Source organism: Mustela erminea, chromosome 5 (assembly GCF_009829155.1).
Source record: "Mustela erminea isolate mMusErm1 chromosome 5, mMusErm1.Pri, whole genome shotgun sequence".
In the NCBI taxonomy this organism is placed as follows: Eukaryota; Metazoa; Chordata; class Mammalia; order Carnivora; family Mustelidae; genus Mustela; species Mustela erminea.
Genome location: NC_045618.1, coordinates 63,761,266 through 63,773,299, shown reverse-complemented (window position 1 = coordinate 63,773,299; position 12,034 = coordinate 63,761,266). Strand labels below are relative to the sequence as shown.

At 39.3% G+C, this 12,034-nt stretch overlaps 1 protein-coding gene across 3 annotated transcripts in view; it reads right to left on the bottom strand.

Moving 5' to 3' along the window:
• Positions 1-10,845, bottom strand: part of TMEM62 (transmembrane protein 62) — a 36,501-nt gene extending 25,656 nt beyond the window's left edge. Inside the window, exons 1-4 of one of the 3 annotated variants that reach the window (XM_032343470.1) lie at positions 10,351-10,845; positions 9,984-10,095; positions 8,518-8,655; positions 5,021-5,066 (exon numbers count right to left, since the gene is read on the bottom strand). In XM_032343470.1, coding sequence (XP_032199361.1) covers positions 5,021-5,066; positions 8,518-8,655; positions 9,984-10,095; positions 10,351-10,530 — 476 coding nt within the window. In that variant the 5' untranslated portion in view covers positions 10,531-10,845. The remainder of the gene's footprint in view (positions 1-5,020; positions 5,067-8,517; positions 8,656-9,983; positions 10,096-10,350) is intronic. The other 2 variants (XM_032343471.1, XM_032343472.1) reach the window with 2 other exon arrangements.
• Between the last annotated feature and the right edge of the window lie 1,189 nt (positions 10,846-12,034).

Here is a 12,034-nt window from a genome sequence, read left to right as displayed (position 1 = left end):
ATTTATATTTTTCCTGCTTAATTTGTTTTCAGTTATTCTTTAGGATCTTATAATCTCACATATACTATCTCCTTTCTTATATTTTTAACACATTAAAATCAACTATCAACTATCAACCAACTACTTGAAAATAGAGATTAAAATATATGATAGCTATTAACATTTTTTAAATTATGGATTTTGACATTCTCTGGGGGATTCTTAAGATCAAGATTTAGCTTTAAGATTTTTTTTGTTCACTCCAATTCAGTTTTCCTTTCCTTCTCCTACTGTCCTCCATATTATTCCTTATGCTCACAAGTGAAACCATATGATAATTGACTTTCGAGAGACTATGTTCTCTGAGAAACAAACTGAGGGTTTTGGAAGGAAGCGGGGTGGGAGGATGGGTGAGCCTGGTGATGCGGAGGGCACATACTACATGGAGCATTGGGTGTGGTGCATAAACAATGAATCTTGGAACACTGAAAAAATTTTTTAAAAATCACAGTACCATGTTATGTAAATAAACAAATATGAGTGTTTGTTATTAGGAGAAAAAAAAATTTTTTTTCCTTCAGTCACTCCTGGGTGACTCAGTCAGTTAAGTGTCTGCCTTTGGGTCAGGTCATGATCCCAGACTCCTTGGATTGAGTCTCACATCAGGCTCCTTGCTCAGTGGGGAGCCTGCTTCTGCCTAAGCCTGCTATTCTGCCTGCTTGTGCTCACTCTCTTGCTCTCCCTCTCTGACAAATAAATAAAATCCTTAAAAAAACTTTTTTTTTCCTTTCAGGTTGATATACCTGTAATGTCCATATTTCAGGCTGTTAAAATGCTGCTTATTAAAAATTCAGATAGAAAAAAAAATTCAGATAGAGTTTAGGTGCTTAGAAACAAAAATATAAATGTAAGAAACCTTCAAGTGACTAATAGCTTTACCCTCCAGATAACCAGTCAGACCCAAAGTCCTGTTAATTCTTCGTTGAAAATGTTCCCTAGTTCCAGTCCACAGTCACCATGAAAGATACAAATAGATAATAGAAAATGAAAGATAGTTTGTTCCTGCTCTTTGAAAAATGCCAGTGGAATTTTGATTGGGATGGCATTGAAGTATAGATTGCTCTAGGCAGTATAGACAATGTTCATTCTTCTGATCCATGAGCATGAAATACTCTTAAATCTTTTTGTGTCTCCTTCAATTTCTTTCATGAGTGTTCTGTAGTTCCTCAAGTATAGATCCTTTACCTCTTTGGTTAGGTTTATTCCCAGGTATCTTATGGTTCCTGGTGCTATAGTAAATGTAATCGATTCTCTAATTTCCCTTTCTATATTTTTTGTTAGTGTATAAGAAAGCAATTGATTTTGTATCCTGCCATATTACTGAATTGCTCTAGTAGTTTGGGGGTGGAGTCTTTTGGGTTTTCCATATAAAGTATCTTGTCATCTGCGAAGAGAAAGTTTGACTTCTCCTTTGCCAATTTGAATACCTTTTATTTCTTTTTGTTGTCTGATTACTATTGCTAGGCCTTCTAGTACTATGTTGAACAACAGTGGCGAGAGTGGACATCCTTGTCATGGTCCTGATCTCAAAGGGAAGGCTGTCAGCTTTTTCCCATTGAGGATGATATTTGCTGTGGGTTTTTTAGAGATAGATTTTATGACAATCCTAAAATTTGTATGGAACCAGAAGAGACCCTGAATTGCTAAGGAAATGTTGAAAAAAGAAAAACAAAACTGGGGGCATTACATTGCCTGATTTCAAGCTTTACTACAAAGCTGTGATCACCAAGGCAGCATGGCATTGGCACAAAAACAGACACATAGACCAGTGGAACAGAGTAGAGAGCCCAGATATGGACCCACAACAATATGGCCAAATAATCTTTGACAAAGCAGGAAAAAATATACAGTAGAGAAAAGACAGTCTCTTCAATAAATGGTGCTGAGAAAATTGGACAACTATGGATACAAGAATGAAACTCGACCATTCTCTTACACCATACACAAAGATAAACTCTAAAGACCTCAACGCGAGGTAGGAATAAATGTGGAATAAATGTAGGAATATATATGGATAAAAGACCTCAACATGAAGTAGGAATCTATCAAAATCCTAAAGGAGAACATAGGCAGTAACCTCTTTGACATCAGCCAGAGCATGATGTGGCTTTCAAGACATGTCCCTAAAGGCAAAGGAAACAAAAGCAAAAATGAACTTTTGGGACCTTATCCAGATAAAAAGTTTCTGCACAGCAAAGGAAACAGTCAACAAAACAAAGAGGCAACCCACAGAATGGGAGAAGATATTCGCAAATGACACTACGGACAAAGGGCTGATACCCAAAATCTATAAAGAACTCCTCAAACTCAACACACACAAAACAGATAATCACATCAAAAAATGGGCAGAAGACATGAACAGACACTTCTCCAAAGAAGACATACAAATTGCCAATAGACACATGAAAAAATGTTCATCATCATTAGCCATGAGGGAGATTCAAATCAAAACCACATTGAGATACCACCTTACACCAGTTAGAATGGCCAAATTCAACAAGACAGGAAACAACATGTGTTGGAGAGGAGGTGGAGAAAGGGGAACCCTCTTACACTGTTGGTGGGAATGCAAGTTGGTGCAGCCACTTTGGAAAACAGTGTGGAGGTTCCTTAAGAAATTAAAAATAGACCCTGCAATTGCACTACTGGGTATTTGCCCCAAAGATACAGATGTAGTGAAAAAAAGGGCCATCTGTACCCCAATGTTCATAGCAGCAATGTCCACAGTTGCCAAACTGTGGAAAGAACCAAGATGCCCTTCAACAGACAAATGGATAAAGAAGATATGGTCTATATATACAATGGAGTATTATGCCTCCACCAGAAAGGATGAATATCCAACTTTTGTATCAACATGGATGGGATTGGAAGAGACTATGCCGAGTGAAATAAGTCAAGCAGCGAGAGTGAATTATCATATGGTTTCACTTACTTGTGGAGCATAAGGAATAACACGGAGGACATTGGGAGATGGAGAGGAGAAGTGAGTTAGGGGAAATCAGAGGGGGAGATGAGCCATGAGAGACTGTGGACTCTGAGAAACAAACTGAGGGTTTTGGAGTGGAAGGGGTTGGGGGTTTGGGTAAGCCTGGTAGTGGGTATTAAGGAGGGCAGGTATTACATGGAGTAGTGAGTGAGGTGCATAAACAATGAATTTTGGAACACTGAAAAGAAATTTAATTTAATTTAATTTAAAAAAAAAAAGAAAATGAAAGATTTCCATCTCCGACCTTTTCCTTTCTCACATTGAAAAAGGACAACTTTGTCCTCCAAGTTATGGTGACTCTAATAGTATGTTAACCAGTGCTGTTTGACCTGCCACCCTCCAGCTGATGACACTGTCCCCATAACTATGGACTTTGTTAGATGGGGTATATCTCCTATACATTTCAGAAATAGCCCTTCCATATCATGCCTGGACTATTACAGGACTCCTCTATTCTACAAAACTCCAATCTCCCTGTTTTTTGCTTATTATCCCTATCTTTTTTCTTTTTTGTTGTGTGATTGCCCTTTGTAAAGTATTATTTCATTATGTGACTTGTCTCCTTAGGAATCTATACTGGATTATGAACCATTATCCAACACATCTAAATTTCTACACTTGTCACTTAAGACCTCTGTTAACTGGCCCTAAGCTACCTATCCAATGTCATACCAGGCCTCAAAATGATCCTTTATTCTGGTGATACCAGTTTCCTTACTGCCCCTAAAAGCTCATTCTAGCTTTTAAAACTCTGGGGTTTTGCCTAAAATATACCCCTCAAAATTTCTTACTTCTCCAAATGCAATCCTTCTCTTAAGGCTGGACACAAATTTTGCTTCTTTTATAAAGTCCTAACTTGCAACTTGTAGATATATAAGTTCTGGAGATCCAATGCACAGCATGATAATTATAATCAAAAGTACCGTTTTATAAACTTCAAAGTCACCAAGAGACTAGATTTTAATTATTCCTACCACAAGAAAATGATAATTATGTGACGATAATTGAGGTATTAGCTAACTCTATGGTGTCCTCATTTCGCAACATATAAATGCATCACGTGAACATGTTGTACATCTTAATCTTATACAATTCTATATGTCAATTATATCTCAGTAATAAAATAAAGTCTCCTCTATGTCTAGCCCATACTAACTTCTGCCCTTTCCTATTTCTCATAGTGATTATCATGTGTACCAAATAATGTAGCATTTCATCAGTCATCCCTTCATGTTCTTTTCTAATTGTTTCCCAAACAATTCTTATTTCCCTTAACTGGACTTCCTTGAGGGTAGAGGCCATATTTTAATGATCCAGCTATCCAGCTCTCAACAAATTCTCACTACTTGAGTGATGGTCATTGTAGGACAAAGCTGTGGAATACCCCAGAACTGGAAATGAAACTGCAACTAAAAGAACCTGAACACATTGTAAGCAGAGAGCTGGTTTTCTAACTCAAAGAACCTTTCATATTCATAGCCTTTTTCACATTCATGGCATATAAAGAAAATTTTAATATTTCTGTGACATACTGGGATAAATGGTCAAAACAACCAGGGTGACCAACTGAGCTCCTCACCCACTCTAGAGGCTCAGAGAATCAGTTACTCAGTATTCCTAAAATCCATAGTACTCTGGTAACAAGCTCTAATCTAAGTGACTTCTGCTACAACATGGTGACTACAGTCAAACACACTCTATTGTATATTTGAAAGTTGCTGAAAGTAGTCACAAGAAAAAAAAAGTTTCTTAACTATGTATGGTGATGGGTGTCATTGCAATATATACCTAAAATGAATAAAATGTTATATGTCAATTATGGATATAATTATGGATATAATTGACATATAACATTATTATTCATTTTAGGTATACAATCTCTCTGTCAAATAAATTTTAAAAAATCTTAAAAAAAGAAATGTTTTCACTCATTCACTGACTTGACTGCATCCCTCTTGTACTACTTCATGGTCTGTGTTCTGTTCACTACAGTACCTGTAATAATTCTCGACACTGTCCAGACTTGGAATGTTGAATGCATCTAATTAAAAAGAAAAGAACAATGAATCACTAAATTCTACTCCTGAAACCAATATTATACTATATGCTAACTAAATGGAATTTAAATAAAAATTTTGGGAAAGAAAAGCACATAAAAAAAAAAGAACAAACATCATCTATATTAAAAAGAAAAATATAAACATCTTAACAACTAAAGAAGAATGACAATACTTTCAATAACACTTTAAATGGCAGACTGCCAATAAATTAGCCTGATTGTTTTTAAAATTTGGTAACAGATTCATTTTATCTAGAAACTTATATTAGGTACTAGTAGAGAATAAGAAATACTTTCATATTATGTACTATTCAGAATACATCAATTTGCAGTTCTAAGACTGGACGGTGTTGCTGCTGTTTTAATCATAACTGATACATGGATACATGCTAAGTGTTTCTAAACAGCTGATCACTTTGATAACAGGACCTAAGGCCATCTCTTCTTAAATCCTAAAGATTCAATAAGAAAGGAATTATATAATGGTAAGAGGTAAGGCAAAGGATGTTATAGAACACTTACCTGGAAATATAATGATTTCACAGAGCTTGATTGTCTGGTTGCTATAACTAAAATTTCTTACCAGCTTGGAATTCTAAGAATCCACTACATTTCTAATAACTTCAGAGAATAAGCTGTTAAATCCAATGTAGGCTAAAAGAGCTATTACTGTGTATGCAATCCTCTTACTATGTAAGAGAACAATACTGTTATAGTTAAATTTTAATAAAAACTAATTTCTTCCTATCTTAACACAATACATAAACATAAACACAAACACATACAGTAAGCATTTGTCCTTATACAAATCAAATTAGATTATCATGAACTCCAGGGGCGCCTGGGTGGCTCAGTGGGTTAAGCCGCTGCCTTCGGCTCAGGTCATGATCTCGGGGTCCTGGGATCGAGTCCCGCATCGGGCTCTCTGCTCGGCAGGGAGCCTGCTTCCCTCTCTCTCTCTGCCTGCCTCTCCATCTACTTGTGATTTCTCTCTGTCAAATAAATAAATAAAATCTTTAAAAAAAAAAAAAAAAAAAGATTATCATAAACTCCAAAGGATGAGCTCTGTTCACAAGATCTAATCACAAGAAGCTGATATTTATTACTTGAAATAAATCAGTAGCTTGGCTTGAAAAACTTTTTTATTATGTACAGGCTTGCTTTTCATTACTAAAGAATTTGACCTGTGCCACTAATCAGGGTCAGGGAAAAAAGGGAAATGTAAATTCAGATCTTCTTCAACTTACAATGGGGTTACATCCAGAAAAATCCATTTTAAGTGGCAAATATTTAAGTAGAAAATGCATTTCATACAGTGAACGTACTGATCATCATAGCTTAGCCTCACCTATGTAAAAAATGCTCAGAATGGTTACATTAGTCTATAGTTGGGCAAAATTATCTAACACAAGGTCTGTTTTATAATAAAGTGTTGAATATCTCATGCTAAAGATCTGAGAGTGAAAAACAAAATTAAAGCACAGGCACAAAATGGTTATAAGTATAAGGTTAATGGCTCTTTACGCTGGCGGTCATGTCCAGCATCACCAGAGTATCATACTGCGTATCACTAGCCCAGGAAAAGATAAAAATTCAAAATTCAAAATACAGTTTTTATTGAATGTGTATCACAGTCATATATTGTAAAGTTAAGTCAAGGGGTGCGTGGGTGGCTCAGTCGGTTAGGCTTCTGTCTTTGGCTCAGGTCGTGATCCCAGAGTCCCAGGACTGAACCCTGCATTGGGCTCCTTGCTCAGAAAGGAGTCTTCTTCTCCCACTGCCACTTCCTCTGCTCATGCTCAGTCTCTCTCAGTCTCTCTCTCTCTCTCACTTGCTCTCCCTCTTGCTTGCTCGCTCTCTTGCTCTCAAATGAAATCTTAAAAAATATCGTAAGTCAGGCGCCTGGGTGGCTCAGTTAGTTAAGTGACTGCATTCAGCTCAGGTCATGATCCCAGAGTCCTGGTATCGAGTCCCACATCAGGGTCCCTGCTCCTTGGAGAGTCTGCTTCTCCCTCTGACTTTCTCCCCTCTCATGTTCTCTCTCACGGTCTTTCTCTCAAATAAATAAATAAAATCTTTAAAAAAAAAATCATAAGTCAAGCCATCATAAGCTGAACCATCGCAAGTTGGGGAACAGACTTACAGGGTATACCAGAGAAAGCTATAAACCAGATACCCCATCTTCAATTAATAATTCCGAGCTGCTTTGTAAGAACTATTTATAAAGAGAGCATTTTCTGATCAAACCAAAACTATGTATTTCACCAGACAGAATTATCTGTTTAAAATGATAGTTTTTTTTTTTTTAAAGATTTTATTTATTTATTTGACAAACAGAGATCAGAGAGGCAGAGAGGCAGGCAGAGAGAGAGGGGGAAGGAGGCTCCATACTGAGCAGAGAGCCGGATGTGGGGCTCGATCCCAGGACCCTGGGATCATGACCTGAGCTGAAGGCAGAGGCTTTAACCCACTGAGCCCCCCAGGCGCCCCTAAAATGATAGTTTTAAAAATATTTATAATTAGGCATACAGCAGCAGTTAATAATCAAGTGAAGCAGATCAAATACTTAACAACCAATAAGAAGGTCAACCTATATAAAAACAAACAAGCTTACTGTTAGGATATTTTGCTGAGATTTCCTTACTAACACTACAATAATAATAATGTAAAAAATGTGAAGGGATTATCTCTATTTCTCTCCTCATACATAGAGATTTGTTTGTAATTTTAATTTTTTAAGTCTACACGGTAAAATTCATTCACTGTAATGTACAGTTCCTTCGGTTTTGACAAATGCACAGTCATGTACCCACCACAATGGAACAGTTCTATCATTCCCCATAATTCTCTCATGATGGCTCTTTGTAGTCAGCCTATCCACCTCTCCCCCAATCCTTGGCAATCACAATCTGTTCTCCATAGTTCTGCCTTTTCTTGAATGTTACATAAATCATACAGTATATAAACTTATGGGTGGTGGCTTCTATTAGGCAAAATATTTATCTATTGATTTATACACATGTATTTATGTATGTGGTATGAATGTATATACATACGGACTGATTGATTTTAGGTTCCACACCCAATGTAGGGCTTGAACTCATGACTCTAGATAAGGGTTGCATGCTCTACCAACTGAGCCAGCCAGACACCCAAAATGGGTTATACTTTTAAACACCTTCTCACACAGGTTTTGCTAGAGGCTTTTCTTCATGTAAAGAAGGACCATCCCAACTTTCCCCTCAAAGGCTGGAAGTGACATCTGAAGTTTTAAAATCATATAATATAGTTGTATTTCATAGTTGTGGGCTTTGGTATAACTAAACCGTGTTACAAAGTTCCCATTTTATAATTTTATATTCCAAACTGGAGAATCTGGGCTCTCAAAGGAAAAAAAATCTAGTTTTAATTATATATGGGTGTTGACTCTTACCATGATTTCCTTTAACATCAAGCCATTTGGTTTTTTCCATGACCCTTGTCTTCTTCAGAATACTCTGGTAAGTTTGCCATTCTACCTCATGCTGCCTGGATCCCAAGTGTTCCTTTGTTTTGGCATCAGTCAGGTCTCCTGTAGATTTACATAAGACTTGAATCACAATGCAAAATAAACCCCAGGGGGTTAAAAAATTTTCTCAAATGCACACCAAAGGAACAAAGATACTTAAAGTACTTAACATGTATAAGCATAACAACTTATAAGTCCATCTATGTCCAAAGCAAGCCACACAAAATAGGAATTTCTTATTTTGAAAGGACTTTATTTGTTTCTCATAGTTTAGCAAGTACCTATTTAACTTCCCATGATATTAGAAATGGGCTCTGAAAAAAATTATCTTTAAAGAGAGCAGTATAAAATGCGTCATGAAACTCTGACAAAAATGAAAACTATAAGAAATTCCAACACTCTGGGCAGATGCCTGATATCTATGACAACCATATTTTCCACACCCAAAATCAGGATATATAATCTGACCAAGTGTTATTATACAGCAAGAAAGTGATCTGGAGGTGTGGTTGGGCAATGAAATACCAAAATTTCTGGAAAACAAAACAGACAGTTGAAATGGAGGTTTTCCATAAAATGAGGACTGATAAGCCATCGTATCAGCAGAGGTGTTTCAGTAAGGTGGGTAGGATATGAATCCCCCAATAGACAAGACAGATGCTCCTTTAGCTTCTTCTCCAACACATTTAGAGAGCAAATAAGAGTTGAAAGATTCTAGAGAACCCAAGTCAAAGAAGTACCAAAAGATGAAGAAAAGTGTCCTAAGTCACTTTAAGAATTGACTAATGCTGTTTAAAAAAAGGAAAGTTAGTTGTTTTTAAAAAAGATAACTTTGGGGCATCTGGTTGGCTCAGTCAGTTAAGCCTCCCACTCTTGATTTCTGCTCAGGTCATGATCTCAGGGTCCTGAGATGGATCCCTGGTGAGCTCTGCCCTGGGCCTGGAGCCTCCTTGAGATTCTCTCTCTCCCTCTGCCCCTCCCCCAACCTCAAAAGAAAGAGAGAGAGAGAGAGAAGGAAGGAGGGGAGGGAGATAAGGAAGGGAGGAAACTTTTGATTTGTGGTTAAAGGGCTTTCCCTAATTCTCTTAAATCCAGAACTATAACAAGGAACGAATACAAATACAGCAGACAGTATACTACGAAGAATCATGAGCCTTGCTTCTACTGCTTTGACAAAACCTTGCTATGGCAAGTCATTGATTGGTCTTGGATCTTTACTCAATTATGCATAGGCAAAGGAAATTACAATGTCCTATCTCCCCTGCAGGAGGACTCACCTGGGTCTGGGGCTATAGTGTTCCCAACATTCCCCAGGTGAAAAGCTGCAGCCCTGGCTAGCATTCTACCATCCGGACCATAGAAAAACGCGACAGCACGGCAACCCTCCCTACCTGTTGCCAGGACGAGAGCTGGTTGAATGATGCGAATAGTTTCTGAACAGAACTTCTCTAAGTCTACAGCTCTGCCTGGATCACGAAACCTGCTCAGGTGAATGTCGGATATCTGCCGAAAGCAGGTATTAAACAGAGTTATCTGAGTCAGGAAGAGGCAGCACGGACAGCAGGCGACCATGCAGCTCTCTCTAGGCGGAAGGAAATGGCAAGGATGTCCCGCAAGAACGAACCCCCCTCCAGGGAAGAACAGAGCCCCCAGCCGGGAGTTTGGGGCCGCGGAGGTCGCACCCTGGCGGAAAGTGCCCGCGTCTCACCGCGTGGTGACGTTTCTCCACCCACCCCTGCCCTGCTCCCGCTGCGTCACCTGCAGACCCCAGAAGATGTTGCCGGCTCCGGGGCCCGGCGCGGGGTGCGGGCTCCTGGAGGCGCGGGGCTGCGGCAGCGGTGAGGGCTGACCCGCCAACCCATAGTGCTCCAAGAGCACGGCCGCCAGCGCGGCTGCCGCCAGTCCCGCAACCACCCTGATGGCCAGCACTGCAGCCATTCCGCCGGCCCGGGCGCGGCCCTTGCCGTCCGGGGCTCTGCCGGTGCTGCGCCCCCGGGAGCTGTTCTAGCTGCACTTCCGGACTCTATGGTCGCGGGGGCCTAAAGCGCAGCTCGGCCGCCGCCGCCGCACCTGCACCTTGCCAGGCACCTGCTACCAGCCAGCCGCCCACGTCTCTGGGCTGGGTTGGCAAACGGAATGCGGGTGAAGTAAAGGAAACCGAGACCCCCAGCGCCAATCAAGGTTGCCGAGGAGTGGTGGGGAAAGAACCCTGGTCCGGGAGGCGGAGGCTAAAGTCCTGGCTCCGCCTTAGTCAATCATTCCTGACCCCAATGGGTCAGTTTCCTTACCCATAAAACGGAGCTAATGAAGCCTCGCGTGCGTACTTCACAGGCTTGTGAGAATCACAGTATGTTTAAGGACGCCATTTAAATTACTGTACCGATGTGACAGCTGACTCTCTCTCGGCCCTTCTGATTATTAACAACGTGTTTCCATAGGTTTTCAATAGATGTAGTACGTATGTTTTGTAAAGGTATTTTTTTCTAAACCTGATTTCTTACGCACTTGGCTATGTAATATCCCGTTGCCATTTAACAAACTGTAAATACTCCCTATGGGCAGTCACAGGAGAAGAATTAGATTCGGGTCCTGCCCTTAATTTATCTCTAACCATTCTGTTATTGTTGAACTTTTGGATTACTTATGTTCAGAATGTTCTGAATAAACATTCTGAATTAACATATTCTGTTTTGAAAGAAAAACATTTTTATACAACTAGCACCCTTTTAAACACCTATCTGAGTTATTTTCTTGGGATATGTTGCCAATATTGAAGTTATGCCTATTTTAATTCATTAAATACTTTTTGTGTACCTTTAGAAAGCAAGGCATTGATCTCAGCAGAAAATATAACGAAACCTAAGTAGCTAAAGAACCATGATTCATTATTTAGAAGCTTAGGTAGGAAAGAGAAATATACAAGTAAGTTTAATGTAAGACCAATATGCCATGTGGCACAAGAGACAACAAGATATAAAAGGCCAGAAGAGGTTTAACCAGAACAGATCCCATCTATAGGATCAGGAAAAGTTTAAGGAGGTGTCATATAGAACGTGGATAGTTATTTCTGAGTGGCAGAGACTGGGGATGGGGTGGGGAGAAGCACTTTCCACCAGGACCTAACATGAATCAAAGCATTAAGATGAAAATGTAGGACCTGTTGAGGAAACAGTGAGTACTTTGGTTTGTATGGGCCTAGAGTATACTTACAGGAATAGTAGTAATTGAACCAGACCTTTAGTTTGAGCCACATTTTGGAAGGCCTGTATAAATGTCAAGAGTGAAGACAGATCTGGCAACAGCACAGGGAACCAACTGGACAGAGGAGAGGTATAGCAGAGACTCTGTTTAGAAGAATATTGGGAATAATCTAGTGCTATGGTTTGAATGTGTCCCCACAATAGGTATATGTTGAAATCCTAATACTCAATGTGATGGAATT